Consider the following 27147-nt stretch of genomic DNA (forward strand, 5'->3'; position numbering starts at 1 on the left):
CATTAACTTAACTCAGACCCAGGATTGCATCATTCACAATCACCTGGACCAGGCCAGAACACATTCCCCAAATGATTCCCTATATACAGTTAATGCATGACTCAGCATTTCCAATAGAAGCCTATTAGCAGCGCATGACTCAGCTATATTACATTACAATACATTGTAAATCCTGACAAGCATCATATAAATACAGCAAATAAATAAATAAACTCTTCCAATGTTATCATCATTTTATGGTTCTAAAAAAAGTAATTTCAATCATGCTTTATTAAACTATGGAATATGCTACCTTAAAATGTAGTGATGGCCATTAATGTGAACATCTTTCAAAGGAAAATTAAGATGACAATATACTCCATGCATCTCGGAGGTAGTTTGTCAGTTATTGGGAAACAAAAGCTAGGTAATATGGCGATCCTTATCCCTGGCTTTTGGGCCGCCCTTCAGCTTCTGTTTTTTTTTTCCACTATGAATTGGAATGAGAATGAGATGGACCCTTGGTTTGATCCAGTAGGCCTCTTATATTCATAACGGTGCCAGACTAAGTACTGAAGTCTATGGAGAGATATTTTTCTTAGAATAACGATTGTTTGAATTGCCTGTTCCTTACATAGATGCATTTCCTTCCACAGAGCTTTAAAAGGTGTCTTACGAGTTGGAGTGTTGGCTAAGGGATTGCTTCTCCGAGGTGACCGAAATGTCAACCTTGTCTTGCTATGTGCTGAGAAGCCTACTAAGACATTACTGAGTCGCATTGCTGAAAGTCTTCCCAAGCAACTTTCTGTATGTATGACCTTGAACTTTGGTCTTTATTTTGTAAAGATTAAATTGGGTTCTGCCAAACTTTGAGTATCCTAATTTAATTTCAAAGTATAAGGATTACAGGGGAACTACTTTGTAAATACAAGCAGTAATTTGTAATTACTTTAGGATCTCTGAACTGGAGTGCTGTTGTTCAGAACTTCAAGCAGCATGGGAATGGAGAGATGCACTGCTTGTTGTGGCAGCATGAAGAATTGAGGACACTTTTTCTGTTCGGATTTTCTGAAATTTCCTTCCATAGCACTGCATGATGCTGAAGCTGTATTTTATTCAAAATCTAAATATTTTTCCGTTGTGTAACATGCTGGGGGGAGTGCCAGGTTCTGGAGCTTAAGGACCTGTTTTCCTTAATCCACTTCTGAGCACCTGCTCTGCATCACATGGGAAGGAGAAGGTTTTGACCTCATAATGCTTATTTGCTTAATCTTTCCTTCTCTCATAATGATATATATCAGTGTAGTACCTATCATCCGCGGGGGTGGAGGGTGCTCTGTCATTTGATTTCCTCTAAGACCTTAAGATTTGGAAACATTGAGCATCAGAGGCTACTCATTGGCCATAAGCTAGGCCGCTGTCACTATGCTGTCTAGCTCCTTTCTCTCTATTATTTTTATTAAATAGTTTTTATTGTATTAAACCTTGGGAAAAAAGGGAACTAGTTTTCATTTCTCTCTATTATTAACATCTCTGTTTTCTTGAGTTGGATCCAATTATACAAGAGACAAGGAGTAAAAGAATAAGTTCAGGGTTTTTTGAGGAAGTAGGCTAATAGATTCTTGTGACAAAAAAAGAATAGCCGAGAATACATCATACAAGTACCCGTGAGAAGAGGGGCAGAAGAGGAAGGTTGCAACGTGTTTGAAATAGGGCTAAAAACAACTGCCATCTTTTCTATCTGCTGAAGGGGGAAAGGAAAGGAGCTGAGGTTGTTAGGAATTGTGGGAGTTGAAGTCCAAAACACCTGGAGAGTCAAAGTTTGCTCATGCCTGGTCTATATATATTCAAGAATTAGGAATGTGTCCCATTCTGCTTAAATAAAGAGTTCATAAGATACTACTGAATTTCCAGCTACTAGTGTTAATTCTACTTATAGTTAACCATTTTTCTCTTCTGTTTGCGAAACATCCAATGGCTGCTTATATTTTCTCCTGTTTAGGTAATAAGTCCTGAAAAATATGACATAAAGTGTGCTATACAAGAAGCATCCATCATCTTGAATTCATGTGTGGAACCAAAAATGCAAGTGACTATCACGTTGACGTCACCAGTGATTCGAGAAGAGAACATGAGGGATGGAGGTTTGAAATCTGTTAAATAATGTTCTGTTTCACTTGACCTGAGCGTTCCTTCTGTTCAAAGATGGCATAAAGTCCTGGAAGGCAACATGCTGGCATATCATATAGGTTTAATGGAAATTCAGTCATCAACCAGTATTACAAGAGTGTATTGTCCCACAACATTTTGTTCTTATTTTAGATTCCTATTACTACAACCAACAACCTCAGATTTCTGGAAAAGATTTAAGTTTTAAAAATCCTAGTAAATGAAATGTAGATGTGTATTGGCAAGTGCCTATGTGGTGATCATATTTTGCATCAGGAAATCATATTGTATGTCTGAAACTGAATCCGGTTTTTGTTTTCTGTTTGGCTTCAATTGATATAATCTATAGTTATGCGCCCGATTTTCAGATTCCAAGTGATTTTGTCTGCTTGGAACAAAATGCACATTTCTCCCAGTTTTTTGAGGTTGAATTCTGGTATGGTGCACAACATGCACAGCTCCTAGTACTGATCGAAGTGTCATTGAGCAGTACGCAGGCAGTGTGTGTTATTGCAAAGAGGTAGCTGAGGGCAGTTGAAGTAGATGTTGGAGCTTTAAAACCAACATGTAGTTCTGACCTGTGCAATCCTACTGATGCCAGCAGTGTTGCTTTAGGATCTCTTTTGAAATACTTTGGAAAGCTGCACACCTTTTAAGCCAGCAAGCATGATACTTTAATGTTTGCAATATGTTGGCTCCACTTATGGGTCAGATAAAATGAACTTTGTTTTCTTTCATGTGTTTGCAAGATGTTTATTTTTACATACATGCTCTGGTGTTGCTGGGCTCACATTCTCAGGGCATGAAATGAGACTTTTGTTGAAGTTGTTGATAATGAGAAGAAGAAGAGAAAGTATTACGTGTGTGTCTGTACATGTACATACAGCCACATAATGGAATTCTCTGAATTATGCCTTTGGTAGCTGAGCAATTGCTTGAATTTTGTTTACCATTAGTGTAATTAACTTTCTAAAAAGTTTATGTTTAAAGAAAACAAAGCTTTTTGGTGAGGTTAAATAAATAAGATATTATCTGGGATTTATTTCTCTGTGTGCACTAAATGTTTGGTTTTGCAATAGGCTTAACATCTGATATGAAATACTTACTTTTCCTTTCGTTGCAAATAATTTAATGTCTTAATGTAGCTTCACTGAAGAGAAGACTTGCATTTGGTTATGCACATATTTTAAAAGATTTGGTAGACAAAAAGAATAAAAATGGCACATTAGTTATGTTAGAAATCAGGCTTGGTGTTGTTTTCATTATGGCAAAACAAATTAATTTTGTCATCAGTGGAGTATTTGAATTATGAAAAAAATTGGTCCTCTATCTTCAAAAGAAAACAAAGCTCTGTTTTTGTCTGACCCAGACTTGATTAGAGTTACTGCTCTAAGTTGATTCACTTGCTGTTACATTGAGGGAAGCAAAGCTTTTATTTCAAATAATTTCTCAAAGACACTGAGCAGATTAAAGTAATATGCCAAAATGTTTGCCTATGAAATGTGTGGTGTTGGAACTGCAAATTTGCAGTTAACTATGCTGTCTAATTATTTATTGCCAAAATGGTGAAATGGGTCTTAATTTTAAAAATCAACATCAGTGGCTCTTATTACAACTCTCTGTGCTCGGTGTCTTAATTTGGTTGATGGAATCTTAGCTGGCTTTTGGGAACTCAGGTGGCAAGGAAGGCTTTGCTGGATAAACTCAATTATAAGTAAACGTATGTTCATTTGTCAGTAGAGTTAAATGACACTATAGTCTCCATAATCCTGTTCACTTACCTGCTGTGTAACAGTGTTTGCAAACTGAAGGGATGGGGAAACAAGAAGGTAAACACAAAACTGTCAACAGTGTTGAACGTCTGCCTTGCAGTTTTGTGTGCTGAGCAATAATTTTTCTGAATTTGCTCTGGCAATAATAGTAAAGATGTTCTAACTGGTGCTGTGGAATGTATTTCTTCAGCAAAGTGTGTCTGTCTATGTTTTTTTATCCTTAGCTTATAAGTCCCGGTCCAAAGCCTTCTAACAGAAACAATTGAATCCTGTCAGGGATTGCTGCCAAGACCTCGGAAGGATTTTTGACCAAGGTTTTCTAAAGCTCAGTGTCACACCTGCCATATTTGAACAAAGAGGGGGTTTGGTTGCATAGTCCTAGCATTTACTGTTACTTTTGTGTTTTGTCTTTTATCTTCTTGTCTTTGTCTCTCTCCTTCTCTGGAATTAAGCAGTGTTCACACTAGCTTTGAAATAGTTGACTGGTAAAACGGAATTTGCACCTGAAATTTAAAGAGCATGGCATAGTCATGAAATAGTGTGGACACAGCATGTCTCATTGAAGATTAACCCCTTATTTTTAAAGTGAAGGGAAATAATCTGTTGCTTTAAAAAAGCCCTTATGGTACAGCTAACAAGCCACTGGGATGTGATTTCTTTATTTAGGATTAGTTTTAAGGGGTTAATCAATTTGGAGTCTTAAAAATAGATGCAAAAATCCACATATACTTGAGCTCTAATGAATATCCAGCCCAGATGTCTTTCCAGTTTCTATAGCTGCTTTGGCATGATGGCTTTAGGTTTCAAGGTTGATAATAGATATGATTTATCTACTGAGGTCAATGGCAACCCATCCATTAATTTTAATGAAGTTGACTCACATATGTAATTTTGTGAATTATATATGGGTCACTCTTGATCATTGCTTCTAGAGAAAAGTAACATTTATTTTAAAAATAAAACTAAGTGATAGAGAATCCGGAGTCATTTAAACTATTGGTTTGCATGTATTTTATGGGAGTATTAAATAGTTGGTGTGAAATAGAGTACTTGCCTCCTATAAGATATATTCAATAAACTAAAACCTCCCTATTTTATTACTGCTATTAATTTTACATGAATCAATTATCAAATCATATTGCTGACTTTGGCCTCGGTTGAACCCCTTTCCCCTTAAACTTTATTCACTTTTCACTTGATATAGCTATAATCTGATTGTCTTCTTCCGTTTGCTTTTAAAACTCTTACCAGTGTGACTCATTCTTCATTTTGCTGTATCGGTATGAGCGCATGGAAGTCACCATGTGAAAAATTACATAAATCCCATTGGCAAAACATTTTTATGAGATTCACAAACCCCAGTGATGAAATATCCATAAACATGAATTTCCTATGATAAGTGAACAAGATAGACATAGCAGTTCAAGTGTGCATTCGTTTTTCTTAACCTGTTTCTCCTCATTGGTAGATAACCTTCCAGCCTGATTTGATGATTCTTTGGCTTATATTCTTTTCTGAATTGGTGTGTTTCATGAGTCTTTGACTGGCTTTTCCTAGTATGTTTCTTTACATTAGAATACATTTTCATGCTCACTCCCATCTATTGATTAAGCCAGACCAAATTTGCTTACTTCATTCCTCATGGAATTTAGTTATTGTAACAGCAAATTAACTTGAGCAGAAAATAAAAACGAACTAAAAGTATATTCATAGTTATACAATAAAAGCTAGTTACATTCAACTGCAAATGTAATATTTGGATGCAGTCACAAAATATTTGTCAGAAAATATGAATTTACCAGATACAGTAGATTTTCTTTCTTTCACACTGCTATTCATTCTGTTGTCTGTGGATCTAGATTTTCCTTATTTCTTTTCTTACTGAGACCAATTTCTCTAGTTTTTCCTTCTATCCTTCTGACTGAAATTGGGATGGATATACATATGGCATGCACATAGATGATGTAATAGTAGTCTAGGGAATAATATGAAAATATACAGACATCCCTCACTTGAAATTTATATATTGCTTCACATTCCTTAGGAATTTATGAAAACAAAGAATCTGGTTTGTTTTTATAAATATATATTTAATATTTATCTTACATTATTGTGAGGTACACCAGTTCTGAATGCCCAGGAAGAATTTCGACCCATTAGTTAGGATTCTGATCTAAGGTCGCATGTGGCCATTTTCAGTTGTTCCAACAAACACAGGGCACAATCCACTGGGAAATTCTCCTGCACAAGTTTCATTAAAATGAATGGGAGTGGAATTTTAAAAAACCTATTTATTTTAGTGGGGCTTGCAGAGGAGAACTTCACAATAGTTTTTGCTCATAGTTTGTTGTAACTTTTGCTTCATTCAAGTGGATTTTTGTGTTCCTTCTGTCTTGTGTTTTCTGTGCTGGTGCACTGTGCCCAACCATTCTTCCTTAAACTTCTTAATTTTAGGGGAAGTTCATTTTTCCAGAGCATGTTTTTGATAAAGAGTTAAGCATAAAAATAAGATTAAGAGCTAATTGTACTATGCTCTTGATTATCTTTCATATTGAATTCAGAGACTTTACACGTATTAAGGGATATTGTTCCATATTAATTCTTGGGAGACAGGGACTGCAATATAAATGGCATGTGTGACATGGAAGCTATTTTAAGGAAGTGTCTTGCTCACCTGGTCAAACACCCATTCCTCACTGCATTTTGCCAATTCAATCCATTTTAGATGTAACCTCGGGTATGGTGAAAGACCCACCGGACGTCTTGGACAGGCAAAAATGCCTTGACGCTCTGGCTGCTCTACGCCACGCTAAGTGGTTCCAGGTTCGGAACATCATTTTACTTTCTTCTTGTAGCCTTATGAGAGAGAGTAGTTTCAGTTGTTCAGTTGGATGTTGAACTACATGGCGGGTGGGATCAAGGTTGCCCATCGTAATATATATATGTGCACATATATAAATTAAATAACTAGGGGAAACTCAATTCATCTTGGAAGACCTCTACAGAAGAACTGCTTTATGCAATTCTTGCCAATTTGACATCTTTTTTTCTGTCCATTGAGATAGCAAAATTAACATTCTTTGGGGGAATCTTATGTTTTTGTATTTGTAATATGTTCCATAAGGCTGCAGGGTAACTTTGCTTTAAATAACAGAATGCGTGTTTAAAGCTTTGTGTTCTAGTCGTAAGACTTTTACCCTTTATTTCTTTAAGCTCATTAAGTGTAGGGAATGAAAGGTGAGAAACTGTTTGGTTTAGTGACTTTGCATTTCAGCAAAGGCACAAGAAAGCAACCAAACAGATTCCCATAACCTTTCAGTCTCTCTACTTGTTAGCTCTTTACTTTTGTATTTCTATTATAGGAAGATCATTGTATTTGTTGTTACAAGTAAACTGTATGTCAAAGTGTGCAGGACTTCAAGGAATATTAGTCTTGTATAACCTGTGCACCTTGACTTAAGTTACTAACCTTGGCATAAAATGCTTCTGTAAATGGCAGCTCCTGGAATGTTATCAAGTGGTTTGTTTCTTTTCTTTGACTGAGCTTCCATTGAACAGTGGTGTTTTAGCTTTTCTCAGAGGCCTCTTCTTTGATTGTGCCAGGATTGATTAACTTGATTTTGTATTGCTCTCAAGGCTAGAGCTAATGGTCTGCAGTCCTGTGTCATTATCATACGTATTCTTCGTGATCTCTGTCAGCGAGTTCCCACTTGGTCTGACTTTCCAAGCTGGGTAAGTATAGCCTTTGAAACTATGAGCTGATTGTTAAAAGTGAAACGTCAAATGCGTCCCACCTGAACTCATTTTCTGAATCTGTTCATTTGTCTTTGGAAGTGACATCACCCATAACATCAAGGCAAAGGAAAACATGTTTCATGTGTGCATGTGTGTGAGAGAAAAAGACAGCTTCCAAAAATTATGTATTAAATATCTCAAAATGCCACTGCACCCTTTGGAAATGCATGACTTCACATAAATATTTGTCAGGTTGCTGTTCTGTGGTACTTTATACTGCCAAACAAATTGGAATTGGGGGTGTTAAAGAAAGGACAGCACATTTTTCCACAACTTTTTTCCAAAAATTATCTGTGACACACATTTTTCTCTTACCAGTATTCCCACATTTGTCATAAAAGAAGAGTCTAGACTTCAGACACTAGAACTCTCTTCACGTCTGTAATTATATGCATCAGGATATAGTGCAAAAAAGGTACCTCGCGTGAGCCTGAACATAGGTAGCCATAGTGTTCAGACACCCTTTCATACAGCAGCCTTCTTCTCCCCTTCAAGCTGATCCCAAAAGAGTATTGCTTTATTTTTTAAAATAAAACAAAACAAAACAAAAACACAATGGGCAAGCTCCACAGAATTGCCACCATCTGCATTTTATCTTTACTATAAAATGCATATACAGTTGCAGCTGGAACACATGCTATCTCTGTACCTATCCCCTGCCCCCTCTAGTGATTTTTACAAAAGTGCAGGTAGACTGCAAGCCGTTCCTTTGTTTTTAAGGATGTTGCAACCCACAGTGGGTTTAGACTAGACCAGGGTAATTTACCCAGCCCACATCCTAAACTGTAGGCTTAGGCTCACCCTAAGTCTGAAAAGACTTGAAGGGACACAACAAGAACAATCCTAATTAACTTGACTATCTCATCAGTCAAAAGCAGGCCCACACTTTCCATTGAAATGCTGGTAAGTTTATGTTGTTATTCTTTTTAAATATTGTATTGTTCTTCCATGTTTTTTTTTTTTTAATTCTAGTCCGCCCCCCCCCCCCCCCCCCCAGCAACAGTCTGAGGGAACATAAACTGGCCCTGAGGGAACATAAACTGTTTGACCTTTAGTTTCCTAAAACTTGCTCACTCATGATTTATAGGTTTAATACCTGATGTGGCATGAAATACTACAAGACCCTTTCATGATGTGCACTATAGAAAATATGGTGGTATGAATGTATACAGGAATTTGAATACTACTGATGGGATAGGACTTGAAAAAGTTGAATGTATTCATTATTTATTTCCAGAAGCATTGAGGTTATTAGACAACCACATTGTTTGATATTACTTTGTTACCTATCAGCTCTTGATGAATTTCTACACCTCACATCTTAAATGTGTAAACAGAGATATATCTTAATTGTGTATTGTTTTGTTTAGGCAATGGAATTACTGGTAGAGAAGGCAATTAGCAGTGCTACTGGACCACAAAGCCCAGGCGATGCCTTAAGAAGAGTATTTGAGTGTATATCTTCAGGAATTATCCTTAAAGGCAAGTTGAAGTATTGAACTTCATGTGAAAATAATACTTTTTTAGTTGTAGTGTTAATAGACTTCATTTATTATTTTGTTGTATTATAAAATATTAAAATTACAATCTGCACATTAAATTAGTAAAAATAATTGTTACAGGAGGTCCTGGACTTCTGGATCCTTGTGAAAAAGATCCTTTTGATACACTTGCATTAATGACAGATCAGCAACGAGAAGATATTACTTCAAGTGCACAGGTGACTAAAAGTTCTTCTTAAAAAGCTAAATATCATGTATTACTTATACAGAAATAGTTAAGATACTCAAGATTCAAGGGTGAAAACCGAACTGAAAAGTGAGTGTTGTATAGGAATATTTAATGCTCTTTTCCGGAGTATAACGAATGCAATTTGGCCAATTCTCAGTTTCTTTTTCTGAGATTCCCCAACTTTTTTCCCCTCACCTCTTTCCTTTTTGCATCTTTTTGCATTTTGAGGTTGTTGTTGTTTTATTGCTCTGGATAGGGGTAACTGGAAGACCAAGGTGATACTGAAAGCACCCTCAAGACCTAAGCGTGTCCCTTTAGAAAGGAAATAATAAGAATCATCATAATCATAGAATAGCAGCAGTTTTAATAAAGCCAGATGCTAAATCTATAGAAATACCACTGCCAGAATTAGTAGAGCTGGAATGAGAAACTCCTTTAATTACAGAAAGATTGCTAAGATGTTCTCAAGTTATATTCACTTAATAAAATTGAGTTCATCTTACAGGGCCACTGGTGGATGAGCAAATTTTGGCACTTGTTTTGAGAAACATAATTGCTAAGGAGGGAGACATTCTTCTCATGGAAGTGGATAAAAAGAAAGGCAGAAAGATTGCTTTAAAACTCACATGAAGTTTCTGCCATAATGATTAGAAGCTCAGTATTTGCTAGGGAGATTGTACTTTGGGTATAGGATATTTTAGATTCTCAATTAATTTAAACAGAGCATTATATAAGATCCAAGGAGCACTATAGTATATTGCTGCTGACAAAATATTGCAGAGGCATTTGTAGCAAGAAGTATTATGGCTGTGCATTGGGTATAGATCAGAACTTTGAAAATAATCTGTGATACCTGCCGTTCAGAAAAAAGTGGCTCTTTGGGGAGTGGGAAGCTTTAGAAAATGTCTTAATAGAAATAAAGGATAAGAAGCAGGTGCTTCCCATAAAGAGGTTTGATCAAAGCCCTTTCACAATAGCAACTCTTCCTTTCAAGGATGAAGAAATTTCAAAATGATTTCTAGTTACAGTGGAACAGAGAAAGAAACCAGGGTAAGAGACAGGATTTTCAGCAATGAAGATGAGGGTCGGACTGCTGGAGATAGCAGACAACAATAGTGACATAAATGAATCTTTGATTGGGGGAAGATTGCTGTGTTTAAGGGGGATTTGGGAGGAGGTTATCACAGACCATTGGGTAATTTAAGTAGTTATCCAGGATTGCAAGATTGTCTTCTTTCAAAAAACAAACAGCAGATACCTGCCCCTTACCAATTTCAAACACAGGAGATTATACAGACAGAGATACATATTAAATATAGTATAATATTATTTAGAGTTAAAAGCAGTTTGCCTTGCTGTAGTGGTACTTGTGCCCAGAGGGCAACACGTGTGTGTTGACAACATAACAGTGAAGTCTTTCTACATATAAAGGCAGGGCAGAATATGATCCGTGCCTTTAATAGAGAGTAGAAGATTTCTCTGTCTGCTCTGACAGAGAAATTGGATCTTCTTAATCTGTGAGTCCCTTGGTCTTTCTAAGCCACTACACGTCACTGCTCTCTCTACCAGGTTAGCAGCTACTTCTGTGGCCTTAACAACAAATGCCCCATGAAGGGAATTTGTAGAACCACTTATGTTTAATTATCTGCTCTTGCCACCATCCCTCCTAGGATTTGGTTAGGCTAGGGAAATTCCTTGCCCAAGACGGTTCCTTCTCAAGCTGAAAATGGCACATTGGAGAACTTACCATGAAGGACCATTCCAGGCAAGGAGAAGGAATCATACAACCCCCACCTTCTGTATTTTTGGGGATCTTCTCCAATGTTCTGCTTTTCTTGGCTTCGTTAAGAACTGAATAGGAGGAGCTATGGCTCAGGAGACTGAATCACTCAAATTAACATATGATTGTCTGGGCAATGCCAGGAATTAACCTTTCCCTGGACTAGAATGGACCTACAAGGTCAAGTCTTCTAATGTTCATTTTATGTTAGCTATTTTATAAACTACTGCTTTTCAACTAAGAAAGAAGACATTAAAGCTTATAGTAAGTTAATAAGAAAATAGTGTGTTGTTTAAAAATGTTGCAATCTGTGTGCCAATATGTTTTAATATGAAACCATTGGGAATATTCAGAAGCTACATGGTTAACTGAAATATTGTCACAATATATGTATAAATGATCTGAGCTCTGAACAGTGTAAATATTGTCTAGACTTTTGAAAGCATTGTACTAAAATTAACTGGTACATGTTCTTGGAAGTTAAATGTCCTTATTCTAACATTATTTATTCTCCCTTCCTGCTACCAGTTCGCTCTGAGACTTCTTGCATTCCGTCAAATACACAAAGTTCTAGGCATGGATCCTTTGCCCCAGATGAACCAGCGTTTCAATATCCACAATAATCGTAAAAGGAGACGGGACAGTGATGGAGTTGATGGATTTGAAGCAGAAGGGAAAAAAGACAAAAAAGACTATGATAACTTTTAAAAACTGTGTGTGTATGTATCCAGTGATAACATAGAAAGGAGATAATGGAAGCTATTTGTCATATTTCTTTTCATAAGGTCTTCTATATGCATCCCAGAACATTAGAAAAATTACTTTCGTGTGGCAATCACACCATTTTTAAAGGATGTGCAGACTAATTATGGTGGAAAGAGTTCACAAATGGAAGCTGTGTTCTGATTTTTTTAGCCTGGCCCTCATTGCTTAGATTCTGACACATAACTATTGTTTTCTGTTTATTTTTGTTAAGTGGTACACTGTACTTAAATTGTACTGTATTTAATACAGAGTTATGTGCTTCCGATTGTGTATTTTGCTCTTCATTTTAGAATATTAGTTATCTTTTTACACTAGCTGTAAGTTGCTTTGTATTTGAAATGGTAATACAGCTCTTCCTTTGCTTACTTTTTTGAAGGAGAACACTTTTTTCTAAAGTGGAGCTGCATATTTCTCCTAAACGTGAAGCATTAGCACATTCTTAACCTGCTGTTTAAGTGCTTTCGGTTCAATGTTACTGCCAATTCCATGGCATTTGTCTATCTCTAGTGATACAATGGTGTAATTAAGACGAGATTTGTGATATTCTAATCAGGTTTGTTGTTGCGCAATATAAATGCTTAATGTGTATACAGTATGGACTTGCAGCAATTTTAGCAATTGCATAATTAATCAAAATTGCATGACTTTGTTTTTAATAGATGGCCTTTAAAAAAGTTTTGTTTTAGGTTTCCTACCTAGATCTTTGATTTTGACATAGCAAGGCCAAGAAATAACTTTCTGAAATTTTGCTGAAAATGTAAGCAAAAGGGCATTTTCCCCATTTAGACAGAGTTTGCTAATTGTTTTCAGAGAGCTTTATCATTATGATATTAAAATCATCAGCTCATAATTAATAGTTCACCATACCAGTGCCTGTGAGATAGCTCCTTTCGCTGTTGCTGTACCAAATTATTCAGTGATGTTAATTTAACCCTAAAATTTGAAGGTAGATAACAGTGTTTCTAATAAATAGAAGGCTTTAAAAGAAAATCACAGAAAATTATTTGTGGCCATGATGTATGCTTATGTCGCCTTCAAACTACTAAATATTATAATAGTGGTGTAATTCAGGTCTACATCTGGCTGTCGATCTATGCTCTGATACACAGGTGTGATTTGTTACAGCACTATAGGTGAATAAAGACTAAAATCTATCAAACCACGTATTGATCATTGTATACTGACGTGCAGATCTCACTTGATCTGAGTGAGTTGATGCTAGTTTTCAGTTGAATCAGTTCAAATTTCCCTTGCCCACTTTCCTAAAATTGGAAGACTCAATACTATGCTATTGCTGCTAGTCCTTCAGGCTGTACTTGTTTTCTCAGACTGCAGAAAGGAACCATTTAGGATTGCATTCGTCTCAATTATTACCCATGTCAAATAATTTTCACCTTTTTATCCCTGGAAGCTCATCAATGCCTCACAATCCAGCACTGGCCCATGGACCACCACTTTGAGTAACAGGGATTTAGTTCCTATGAACCATGTCCCAGAACTAATGCCTTAAAAACTTGGTCTTTTTCAACAAAAGCCCATTTTTCCTCTTTTGTACTATTGATTAGAAACCTGTAAGAATTCCTTGCTTGGTACAGTAATACTGAATGTCATGTGAAACTCTAGGGAACCCTGCTGCCTCTCCTTCCCTGGTCCGTTTGTTTTTTCAGCTCCTTATATTTCTGTTACTCACACCTGCTGCATCCCACAATTATGCACATAGATTTGTATTTATCTATTAGTCCTCTATTGTTTATATGCTCACCAATGGTAAAAGGTAAGGTAAGGGTTTCCCCTGACATTAAGTCTAGTCATATCTGACTTTTGGAGGGGAGGGGTGCTCATCTCCATTTCTAAGCCGAAGAGTCGGCGTTGTTCGTGGATGCCTCCAAAGTCATGTGGCTGGCATGACTACATGGAACGCTGTTACCTTCCCACTGAGGCGATACCTATTGATTTACTCACATTTGCATGTTTTCAAATGCTAGGTTGGCAGAAGCTGGGGCCAACAGTGGAAGCTCACCCTGCTTCCCAGATTCGAACCACTGACCTTTCAGTCAGCAAATTCAGCAGCTCAGTAGTTTAACCCACTGTGCCACCAGGAGCTCCTCACCACTGGTGGCCATCCTTGAATATCTTTACTATACTGCAATCAATATTGATGGGAAGGGGCAAGAAGCAACCCTATTAAACATTTCACATACTATAATTCACTCCTCCAAACTGCAGCTTTTGACAAGTTCTGAAGTTCACTGACTTCAACTTCAAAATGAAGAGAAACCTTCTTTTTTTGTGCCTCGCCTCTAGACTCTCCCTGGCAGCCCTTTTTACTAAGTGAAAATGTCAGACTGTGATCTCATGTTCTTGGAAACTGCCAAGGTGGCATGTAGAGAGCCTTGTGGCACCACCAGCAAGTGCAGACATTTAGAACATTTTGTAGTTTTCAAAAAAAGACAAGAAATGTATCTCAGTCACTCATAGCTACAACTATCCTTCACACTTCACTTCCTCTCAATTCTTCTGAAGTCCCTGTGAAACGTGAAACATGAAACAGCTTGTAGCTTGCTCCTGGTTTTTCTCAGAGGGTTTGCCTTCGCCTTCGCCTTCCTCTGAGTGTAACTTGCCCAGGACTACACAGTGTGTTTCCAAGGTTGAGTAGGGATGACATCCATTTAGAAACTGAATGTACTATCTTTTGTACTTCGGCTTAGTATAATATGAAATGGGAACTAAGGATTTATTTATTTGCCACATTTATACCCCGCCCTTCTCATCCCAAAGGGGACTTGGAGCAGCCTCACAATAGGCAACAATTTGATGCCACACAAATACATACAAATGAAATAAACAAATACATTAAAATTCAAACCTAAAAAATCCAAACATTAAAATCAATCATTAAAATCACACAGTCCAAAATCATAATCCAGAGCTGTTCCATTCATCATTGCACTATTTTGTATTTAGTGCAAGTTGAAAGTTACTGACCAAAAGTTTGGTCCCATAGCCATGTTTTTAGTTTTTCCTGAAGATCGGGGGGAACTGATCTAATTTCGCTGGGGAGGGAGTTCTATAGATAAGGGGCTTCTACTGAGAAGGCACTGTCTCTTGCCCCCACCAACCGTGCTTGAGAAGGAGATGGGACCAAGAGCCGGGCCTACCCCAATGATGTTAACCTCTGAAAAGTAAGGTTGTCTCCCATCCAATAATAATAATAAAACTTTATTTGTACCCTGTTACCATCTCCCCATGGGACTCGGTGTGGCTTACATGAGGCCAAGCCCAAAATACATCAAACAACATCAATAACACATTAATAAAACTATCATTAAAATACAAATCATATAAATCACATAAAACAAATATCAATAGTGACATATAAACAGTTTTAAAATGGCTGGGCCAAATGTAATAGATTAAAATTGAAAATATGCTGATGTGAACAGGTAAAAATGTAACGATAGGATTTTTCAGAGAGAAACAAGGGAACAACAGTCCATCCTAAGTCAGTGTTAAAGTGCATTATGAGGGCATATTGCTGAAAGTTTTCCTATTCTGGGAAGGCACACTGGAACAACCACGTTTTCAGGCTCCTCCTAAAGACTGCCAACGTTTGAGCATGTCTAATGTCCCTGGGAAGTGAGTTCCAGAGTTGAGGGGCCACTACCGAGAAGGCCCTCTCTCTCGTCCCCACTAATCGAGTCTGCGAGGGAGGTGGGAGCGTGAGCAGGGCCTCTCCAGATGAACGAAGAGATTGTGTGGGTTCATACACAGAAATGTGGTCACGTAGGTAGGCGGGTCCCAAACCGTTCAGGGCTTTGTGGGTCAGAACCTGCACCTTGAATTGGGACCGGAAAATGAACGGCAGCCAGTGGAGCTCCTTAAACAGGAGGGTTGACCGCTCCCTGTAAGAAGCACCGGTTAGTAGCCTGGCCGCCGCCCATTGAACCAATTGAAATTTCCGGGCCATTTTCAAGGGCAGCCCTACATAGAGTGCATTACAGTAGTTCAATCTGGAGGTGACTAAGGCATGGACCACCCTGGCCAGATCCGCCTTCACGAGGTACGGTCGCAGGTGGCATACAAGTCTAAATTGTGCGAAGGCCCTCCCGGCCACCACCGATGCCTGAGTTTCAAGCATAAGTGATGAGTCCAGGAGGACACCGAGACTGCGGACCTATGACTTCAGGGGGAGTGCAACCCCATCCAGCACAGGTTGCCACCCTATACCCCGATCCGACTTATGATCGACCAGGAGGACCTCTGTCAAATCGGGATTAATCTTCAGCTTGTTCCTCCTCATCCAGACAGACACAGCGGCCAGGCACTCCTCCAGCACCTGAGGGGCTTCCTTGAAGTTAGGTGGAAAAAAGTAGTAGAGTTGCGTATCATCTGCATAGAGATGGCACCCAACTCCAAAACTCCAGATGACCTCACCCAGCGGTTTCATGTATTTGACAAATATAAAAAATGTATTTTTGAAGGTAGATGTTCCCAGTTTTAGCTATTTCTCCATATTTTAACTTTGGACTGCTCCCTTGAAATATCAATAACATCGCAGAATATTTCTTATAAATGCCTGGAGCCTCTTTATGACCTCATAGAATATCTCCATGTCAGATTGGCTGATGAGGTTGCCTAGATTGAAGGCTCCGCAGCGCAATTATTTATGGGGAGACATTTCTGGGCAGCACCATGATTCTTCAAGGTTCTTCGTCTGTGCTCCTCTTGGGAAAAATCTCCTTGTCTTCAGTCTTCCTGCAGGATGTTCTCAGTTGTCAAAAATCAGCCTAGACGTAGATTGCCTTTGATATGACACAACATGAAGCACAGCAACTTTTGATCTAAGAGCCATCTAATAGTCTTTATGGCTCAACCTGTCCAACATACCATCATATTTCTTGCTGAGACTTTTCCAAAAGGTGTCTAAAGAAGTTCTATGCTAGCGTTAAAGTGCTACTCATTTCAGTCATTGGTTTGTCTATACTCTGCCTTTTATCAAATCTCGTGAAAAACATCAAGGTAAGATTTGTAGATATGATTTGTTAAATGAAGGGGATGGTCCACCATTTGCAATTAAGAGTGTCTCACATTTTTTTATTTCTTTCCATTGATACAGAGTTTGAAACACAACTTTCGTTAAGTTAGATCTGACACTTGTTTTTGACTAACTTTTGGCATCTTTTTTTTTTTTTTTTTTTACATTTTTTGACATGATAGAAGAAAACTAACTGGGAGCAGAAAGGCACCAGCAATTGTTGCTTTTTGGCCCCAGGTCAAGACATGACTCTTTATTAAAGCATTTGGTTATTTATTTATTTGTCGTGTCAGGGCAACCAGTCAATTATATTACATTTCTAACAGAACAAAGCAAACAAACAGACAAAACACAAAATTTGTATTAAATTTGATTAAATTAATCAAATTTAATCAAAATTTGATTAAATGTCCTTTGACCAGTATCTGGCCACTTGGAGTGCTTCTGGTGTTGCTGCAAGAAGGTCCTCCATTGTGCATTGGGCTCAGGTTGCATTGCAGCAGGGCACCACAATTCAAGAGAGATATTGACAAGCTGGAATGTGTCCAGAGGACGGCAACTAAAATGATCAAGGGTCTGGAGAACAAGCCCTATGAGGAGCGGCTTAGGGAACTGGGCATGTTTAGCCTGAAGAAGAGAAGGCTGAGAGGAGATATGATAGCCATGTATAAATATGTGAGAGGAAGCCACAGGGAGGAGGGAGCAAGCTTGTTTTCTGCTTCCTTGGAGACTAGGACGCGGAACAATGGCTTCAAACTACAAGAGAGGAGATTCCATCTGAACACGAGGAAGAACTTCCTGACTGTGAGAGCCGTTCAGCAGTGGAACTCTCTGCCCCGGAGTGTGGTGGAGGCTCCTTCTTTGGAAGCTTTTAAGCAGAGGCTGGATGGCCATTTGTCAGGGGTGATTTGAATGCAATATTCCTGCTTCTTGGCAGGGGGTTGGACTGGATGGCCCATGAGGTCTCTTCCAACTCTTTGATTCTATGATTCTATGATTCTAGGTGGTCAGTGGTTTGCTCCTCTCCACATTCGCATGTCGAGGATTCCACTTTGTAGCCCCATTTCTGAAGGTTCTGCATCTCATGGTGCCAGAGCGCAATCTGTTCAGTGCCTTCCAAGTCGCCCAGTCCTCTGTGTGTCCAGGAGGGAGTCTCTCATTTGGTATCAACCATTGATTGAGGTTCTGGGTTTGAGCCTGCCACTTTTGGACTCTCGCTTGCTGAGGTGTTCCAGCGAGTGTCTGTAGATCTTAGAAAACTATGTCTAGATTTAATTCGTTGATGTGCTGGCTGATACCCAAACAGGGGATGATCTGGAGATGTCTCTGCCTTGGTCCTTTCACTATTGGCTGCTACTTCCCGGAGGATATCAGGTGGTGCAATACCAGCTAAGCAGTGTAATTTCTCCAGTAGTGTAGGGTGCAGACACCCCGTGTTAATGCGGCATGTCTCATTAAGAGCCACATCCACTGTTTTAGTGTGGTGAGATGTGTTCCACACTGGGCATGCATACTCAGCAGCAGAGTAGCACAGCGCAAGGGCAGATGTCTTCACTGTATCTGGTTGTGATCCCCAGGTTGTGCCGGTCAGCCTTCGTATGATATTGTTTCTAGCACCCACTTTTTGCTTGATGTTCAGGCAGTGCTTCTTGTAGGTAAGAGCATGGTCCAGAGTGACTACCAGGTATTTGGGTGCGCTGCAATGCTCCAGTGGAGTTCCTTCCCAGGTGATCTTCAGAGCTCGGGATGCTTCTCTGTTCTTGAGATGAAAGGCACATGTCTGTGTTTTAGATGGGTTAGGGATCAGCATGCAAGCAAAGCATTTGGTGCCTAATTGCCTATTAAACAGGCACATGGCTTCTTCTCTTTCACCTAATTAGTTCTTTCAATGATTGACTTGATTAACATGTCATATTGTCTTGATTCTTTATTGATTGATTGATTGGAATTTGGAATTGTTTGAATTCCTTATATTGTCTTCTTGGTTGGCCAACCCTGAGCTCTTATGATTTATTTATTTATTTGTCATGTCAGGAGCGAATCAAACAGTTGTATTGTATTTTCAACAACACACACACAAAGTTTGCAAACTTGGCATTCTATTAAATGTCCTTTGACAAGAAGCTGGCCACTGGGGGTGCCTCTCGTGTTGCTATAAGAAGGTCCTCCATTGTGCACATGGCAGAGTTCTGGTTGCATTGTAGTAGGTGGCCTGTGGTTTGCTCTTCACGCTCACATGCCATGGGCTCCACTTTGTTGCCCTATTTCTTGAGATTGGCTCTGCATCTCCTGGTGCCAGAGCGCAGTCTGTTCAGCGCCTTCCAGGTCTCCCAGTCTTCTGTGTGCCCATGTGGGAGTTTCTCATTTGGTATCAGCCATTGGTTTAGGTTCCGGGTTTTAGCCTGCCACTTTTGAACTCTCGCTTGCTGAGGTGTTCCTGCAAGTATCCCTGTAGATCTTAGAAAACTATTTCTGGATTTAAGTTGTTGCCATGCTGGCTGATATCCAAACAGAGGATGAGCCGGAGATGTCACTGCCTTGGTCCTAACTCTTATGATATAAGGGAAGGATAAAAATATTTAAGTACATACGTGCATGTCTCTTTTTTGGACCTCCACTTTCAGGCAAATCTTTTTCTGGATTGCTATAGAATCCTATAGAAGGGGAACCTGTTCACCACAAGGTGGCATTGTGGGCCCTGAGTTATTATTTCATGAGTCTTCTTTTTTGTGCTGCTGTTAGCAAACATATGCAAATCTATTAAATGCATTTAGTAAGGAATGAACTTCTGATGGATCTGTATTCCATCTTTGCCGAAGTAGAGAGTCTAAATAGATTCAGCCCCACCTTTACCCCCAATTTTTTAAAGAAACAAAAGCAGTGTCCCATTAGACATTAGGCTTCCTTGGCAGCTTATAATGAAACAAGCAGCTGCCTTCATTCGACGGTTTACTTCCACAGTCCCATATTGGTCAGGATTTGATAGCATCCTGACCAGTATGGGATGCTTTGAATGCGATTTTCCTGCTTCTTGGCAGGGGGTTGGACTGGATAGCCCGCCAGGTCTCTTCCAACGCAATGATTTTATGATTCTATTTTACTCAGATTGTACAAGGGGAGTAAGATAAAATAATAGCTCAAGACTAACAATGGAAGGAACAGCTTAAAACGGATCTGCTTTCAGTTCACAAAATACTTTTTCACATATAACAAATACAGAGAGGCCTTGATATCTTCTGGCATTTGATTCCAGACCCCTCCTCCCTCCACAGATATCAAAATCTGTGGATGCTCATGTCATATTATATACAGTTGTATTGTAAAATAGTGCCCCCTGTCCCTTATTTGTTGTTTATTCATTCAGTCGCTTCCAGCTCTTTGGGATCTTATGGACCAACCCAGGCCAGAGCTCCCTATCTTGCTTCACTCAGCCATCCAGCTCTCACACCCAGAGGTTACTACAGGGAATACCATTGCTTTAACTATGCGGATCTTTGTTGCCTGTGTGATGTCTCTACTTAAATATTTATAGCTCAGGGTTGGCCCACCAAGAAGACAATATAAGGAATTCAAACAATTCCAAATTCCAATCAATCGATAAATAATCAAGACAATATGACACGTTAATCAAGTCAATCATTGAAAGGTCTAATTAGGCAAAAGAGATGAAGTCATGTGCCTGTTTAATAGGCAATTAGGCACCAAATGCTTTAATAAAGAGCCATATCTTGACTTGGGGCCAAAAAGCAACAATTGCTGGTGTTATTCTGCTCCCAGTTAGTTTTCTTCTATCACGTCAAGTTTTTTCTGTACAGCTTATCTTAATGTAACCACTCCAGGCTGGAGCAACAACTTTCCATTCTTCGCATTTCACTTAGTTCATGGTACTAAGCAAAGTCCTTGGATAGTCTGCTAGCTATATAGAGGCAGATTGGAGGCAACAGCAGCACTTTTGAATACTCCATGCAATCATGCAAGCCAGGTGACCTTGGAGGCATCTATGGACAATGCCAGCTCTTCATCTTAGAAATGGAGATGAGCACTAACCCCCAGAGTCAGACATAACTAGACAATGTTTATCCTTTTCTTTACCTTGGGCTGCTCCCTTGAGGAATCTGTGACATCATAGACTACTTCTTATAAACATCAGGAGCCCCTTTATGACCTCATAGAATTCTCCATGCCTGATTGGCTGATGATGTTGCCTCCCTAGCACAGTTACGTCTGGTTGACCACCATACAGTAGGGATGATTCTTCCAGGCTGTTATATGCTTTTCGTCGTCTTGTCTTCAGTCTTTCTGCAGAACGTTCTCAGTTATGAAAAACCAACCTGGGCAACAGTTGGCTTTGATATGTTAGCACAGGAAGGAGAGCTACAGTTTAAGAGAGAGCCATCTAATAGTCTTTATGGCCCAGCCTGTCAAATATTACATAGTATTTTTAGCCCAGACATTTTCAAAAGAAGCCTAGAGAAGTTGTATGTTAGTGGTGCAGTGCTAATCTTTATATTTATTACTTTTTCTATGCACTGCATTTTATTGAAACTCATGAACAATGTTAAGGTAAGATTTATATTTTTTTATTTATATTATATTTATATGGACTGGGGTTTAGCACAGCTGCAGAAAATCTTACAGATAAAAAGGTCGATAGTTCAAGCCCGGGTTGGGGTGAGCTCCCAATTGTTAGCCCAGCTTCTGTTCACCTAGCAGTTCAAAAACAGTAATGTGAGTAGATAAATAGGTACTGCTTTGGCGGGGAGGTAAGAAAAGGTGCCCATGCAGACATACCGATAATTCAATCGGGGACATCTAAAGACAACAAAGCTCCTCAGCATCGAAGATGGAGCGACAGCACCCTCCTTGGCCGGAGACGAGCACAGTCTCCAGATGCCAGATATGGAAAAAGATGGGAAGCCTTTACCTGTTTATGTACCTGCGTGACCGCATCTCCGTATATGAACCCACACAATCCCTTCGATCATCTGGAGAGGCCCTGCTCACGATTCCACCTGCGTCGCAAATGCGTTTGGTGGGGACGAGGGACAGGGCCTTCTCTGTGGTAGCCCCCTGACTCTGGAACTCTCTCCCCAAGGACATCAGACAAGCCCCAACGTTGACAGTCTTTAGGAAGAGCTTGAAGACCTGGCTGTTCCAGTGTGCCTTTCCAGATTAGGAAACTCCCAGCATCATGTCCCAAATGCACTTTATTAGAGATTTAAGCACCTACCTGTAAAAACCTATACATGTCACCTGTCATGTCCAGCACTTTTAAATTTTATTCATTACATTTGGCCAGGCCTTTAGTTTTAAATGCATCATGGTGTTATTGTTTTAATGTTTATTGTTATTGCTTTAATGTTTATTGCTTTGCTTTATGAGTTTTATTGTTGTATTTGTTATGCTGTTGTTTTATTGAGGGCCTTGGCCTTTGTAAGCCGTACCGAGTCCTTCGGGAGATGTTAGCGGGGTATAAAGTTAATAATAATAATAATAATAATAATAATAATAATAATATGTACTGTCTATCTTTGCACTTAATGTTTGCTGTATACGTGTACTGTAATCCTCCCTGAGTCCCCTTGGGGAGGTCAGAATATAAATAAAGTATATTATTATTATTGTTATTGTTATTATTATTATTATTATTATTATTATACGTGTGAATTATACAATGAAATATACTTGCAGGAACACCTCACATATTTTATTTTATTTGCATATTTCTAGTGATAATGTATTTACATTGTTCTCCAAGGCTGCAAGAAGAACCTTACAAAAACATTTCAGCACTTTTTCCAGGTCTCCTCCCTGTGTTTCATGACAGACTGACACTCTGAGAAAATGTCACTTTAGTTTGCTTTCTATGCTTGCTATCTTCACATCAAGCTTCTATTAAGAGACACAAAGATAGGGAGAGTAAAACAAAATGGCCATTTTGATAAATTTCTATTTATTTTTTTTCCCTTAAGTTGATTCAATGATCTTGTTTTGTCATTTTTCTCAGCCCAGTCAAACCATGACCGAGACACCAGCCACTTCAGAAGTGAAAAACAAATCAACCCAGAATAATACAGAAATGCTTGAATTGATGTTGAAAAACATCTATACGATGAATAAATACATAGAGTGTGTCATGCGCCATGAGAGGAAAGAACTGAAATCTAAATTAAGAACAAGTAAAAAGATCTATGAAACGGAGAGCGACGCTTCCCTCCCAGTGGGTGTCTGCCACGATCCTGGTCAAGACAGTGCATGAACCTCAAGAATGGAAAGCCTTCCTCTTCCCATGCGCCAACCATCCTTCATGTTACAAGCAGTCTATAAATGACAACATAAATGACAAGTCAAGCCTCAACGTGGAGATCAACACATGTTGTGATGAATATTAAAGATTGTACTTGGTAAACAATGCTGTGGTTTTTCATATGATCCTGTTATCCTAGTCCACATTACTCATACTAAAGTGTGATTGAAATATATATAGTAGACCCTCAGTTAACCAGAATCCAAGCAACCAGAATGCTCAAGCAACCAGCAAGAAATGAATAAATAATATTTTACATTTTTAAAGCTGCTTTTATAATACAGAAAAATAGTAACACCATATTACCTTGTTCAGTTTGTCCTTCTTTGCTTTTAATTGAGCATTCCAGTATTAATATCAAATCAATACACAGCTGATGAGATGGTATAGAATAGGGTATACTATTAGGCCTATTTTTAATAGTAAATCTCAAGCAACCAGAAACTACATTTAGTCAGCATCTACCAATCCTCATGAGTGCCGGTTAAATGAATCTATTGAAAGACTTCCTTTTCATATGCAACAATATGATTATTTATTTACAGTATTTATCTTCCACCCTTCTCACCTCGAAGGGGACTCTGGGTGGATCACAGAACACATATATGGCAAATATTCAATGCCAATTATACAATAACAAGACAGACAACAGACAGAGGTATATATATAGGCTTTCCCATCTTCTGGTATCGTTGGAGGCTGTGCTCGATTCCAACCACAAGGGGTGCTGTTGCACTGTCTCCTTGCTGAATGACTTTTCTTTGTTTGTAAATGCCTTCCTCTTTCTTATCAAAATGCCTGTACATCAATACTTCAAACTAGAATTCTGAAGCAGGATACACCATACTAATAATAATGCTAATAATTTACCTAGCTTCCTCCTCTTCCTCTCCTAGTTGATGAGACACTATGGTCTCATTCTCTGCATCCTTTTGGCTAGAAGTAGTTTATGTGCCTTCAACTCTCCTATCAACTTACAGTAATCCCATACATTTCAGAGGCTTTTCCTAGGCAAGGAATATTTAGAGGTGGCAAGCTTTGACATGTAACCTACGGCTTCTGGTATTTGTTGGGGATCTCCCACCCAAGCAAGTAGGCTAGATTAAATGTTCCTGATTGCATCTCCCTATGGAAACAACCCCTTTATGGTTTCTGTCATCATCACCTCAAAAGAAATATGTGTTCTCTGTGTGTATAATGCTTTATGACATCACTGGGTCTGTCCCACATTTTAGTCTAGAAACGTATTTATTTTTATTTATTTAGTATATTTATACCCTGCTCTTCTCACCCGAAAGGGACCCAGAGCGGTTTACAGATTATGGCAAAATGCAATGCTGCATTATACAAACAGATAAACAAAAATACCTCAAACTATAAAACAGTTAAAGCATATAAATACAATAAATCAAGATAAAATCATAACGCCTAGTCCCATAGTAGTAATTCCAGCTGCTTCAGTCTAGTCAGATTCCATACTGCATTACTCAAACTCCTCCGTGCAAAGCCAGGCCTTTAACTTTTCCCTGACTACCAGGAGGGAGGGGGCTAGTCTGACGTCATTGGGTAGGAATTTTCATAGCTGAGGGGCCACCACTGAGAAGGCCCTGTCTCTCGTTCCCACCAATTGCACTTGCAATGGGAGTGGGACTGAGAGCAGGGCCTCCCCAGAAGATCTTTACACTCTAGCTGGCTCATAGAGTGAGATCCATTCAGACAGGTAAGTTGGGCTTTATAGGCTAAAGCCAGGACTTTGAACTGAGCCTGGTTGCAAAGTGGAGCTGGCGTAACAGGGGCGTTGTGTGCTCCCAGTATGCTGCTCCAGTAAGAAATCTGGCTGCCACCCATTGGACTATTTGGGTCTTCCGGACAGTTCCAAAGGCAGCCCCACATAGATCATAGAGAATATCAAGGATGTTCCTGTCCTGGAAACCCTAGTGTAAACCCATCTCTCAGGCTATATGTATTTCATTGTTGTTGGTGGTGTTTTAGCCCACCTTTTTCTCAGAAGGGAATCAAAGCCCATGACAACAAACGACACACAAAATAAATTAAAACAATGCTATTGTTCTCAAACATTAAAAGACATTTTTAAATGACAGCCAATTGCATCCCCCTAAAACCTCATTTTCAAATAAACTTCAACTATGTACTTGTTAATCTAATGTCATCTATTTACAAACTGCATATACTCTTTTATGTACTTTTGCCTAGTTCAGTATGGAATGGGAACTGAAGAAATGAAAGCTTGTCTCCCATCTCACTTGACAAGTGTAAAAATGTGTTTTTAGAAGAAGGTTATAGCTGTCTCTCCATGTTTAAACCTTGGTCTGGCTGCTCTGTTCGGGTATCAATGACATCATAGACTAGTTTTATAAAGACCCCTTTGTGACCTCAAAGAATTTCTCCACGCCTGATTGGCTGATGCACCTATATTAAAGGCTTCCTATCCTAATTATTTCTGGGGGAGAAATTATTTCTGGGGCAGCAGCATGAACATTCCAGGCCCTTTATATGTGTTTCTTTTGGGAGCCATCTACTTCTCATCAGTTGTCTTCTTGCAGGATGCTTTCAGTTGTTGTGAGAAACCAGCCTGGGCAAATGTTGCTTTCGATACATCAGAACAGGAAGCAGAGCAACTTTTGAGGAGAGCATCATCTAACAGTCTTTATGGCTCAGCCTCTCAAATATGCCACAGTAGTTTTGGCCTAGACTTTTCCAAAAAGGGCCTTGCGAAGTTGTATTCTGATGGTACAGTGCTACTCGTTACAATTATTGGTTTGGTTATAGTCTGCCTTTTTCTGAGACACATTAAAAACATCAAGGTAAAATTTGTATGTATGAATTATATATTGAAGGGGATCATATACGCATTTGTGATTAGAGCTTCCTACATATTTTATTGTGTTTTTGCATTGCCACACATTTCAAGGATCAGTGAAAATATTAGTCTGACATGAATTTAACACTCATGGCTCAATGCTATGGAATCCTGACTGTTGTAGTATGGTAAGACACCAGAACTCTAAAGTCCTTGTGAAACTACAACTCCCAGGATCCCATAGCATTGAGTCATAACAGGTAATGTGGTATCAAACTGCAGTAATTCTACAGTGTAGATGCAACCTCAGAGAATGGAGACATAAGAAACCGAAACTTTGCGATTAAGCTGGGGGCAGGAGTTGGGAAAGGGATGATATATAGGCTGTGAGTCTACAACTAGTAAAAACAAAGTGGCAATTTTGATAAACCTCTATGTATGTTTTCCCTTCCCCTTATGTTTGATAACAATTATCTTGTTCTGTCATTTTTCTCAGGCCAGTCAGGACACGATCGAGATTGCACCCGCTTCAGGAGCGAATAACGAATCGAACCAGAACAATCAAGAAATGCTTGAACAATTGGTGAAAAACACCCATAAGATCAACAAATACATGAAATTGTATGTTTTAGGACAGTACAGGAAAGAAATGAAATCTAAATTAAGCACAAGAAGAAAGAACTATGAAATGGAGAGTGAATGTTTCCTCCCAGTGTGTTCCTGCCGTGCTTCCTGTCAAGACAGCGCATGAACCTCAAGCCCAGAAAGCTTCCCTCTTCCCATCTTCCAACATACTTCCCATCTTCCAACATTACAAGCAGTTTTGTCAAGGACACCATAAGTGACAAAAACCTCAACGTGGAGCTCAACATACGTTGAGATGAAAATTAAAGATTGTGCTTGGTAGCCTACCGCTTCCAGTGTTCGTTGATGGACTTCCGTCCAAGCAAGTAGGCTAGGTTATGTTTCTGGTCCCATCTCCCTATACAGATG

General features: G+C 39.0%; 1 protein-coding gene across 2 annotated transcripts in view; it reads left to right on the forward strand.

The window, feature by feature from the left end:
• The window catches only part of ZFR (zinc finger RNA binding protein), a 37066-nt gene extending 23916 nt beyond the window's left edge, over positions 1–13150 (forward strand). Inside the window, exons 14-20 of one of the 2 annotated variants that reach the window (XM_060761353.2) lie at positions 636–786; positions 1982–2123; positions 6646–6743; positions 7557–7652; positions 9086–9197; positions 9338–9435; positions 11755–13150. In XM_060761353.2, coding sequence (XP_060617336.2) covers positions 636–786; positions 1982–2123; positions 6646–6743; positions 7557–7652; positions 9086–9197; positions 9338–9435; positions 11755–11934 — 877 coding nt within the window. In that variant the 3' untranslated portion in view covers positions 11935–13150. Of the gene's footprint in view, positions 1–635; positions 787–1981; positions 2124–6645; positions 6744–7556; positions 7653–9085; positions 9198–9337; positions 9436–11754 lie in introns of those variants that run through there. The other variant, XM_067464641.1, reaches the window with a different exon arrangement.
• Positions 13151–27147: the final 13997 nt, after the last annotated feature.

Source organism: Anolis sagrei, chromosome 2 (genome assembly GCF_037176765.1).
Source record: "Anolis sagrei isolate rAnoSag1 chromosome 2, rAnoSag1.mat, whole genome shotgun sequence".
Lineage (NCBI taxonomy): Eukaryota > Metazoa > Chordata > Lepidosauria > Squamata > Dactyloidae > Anolis > Anolis sagrei.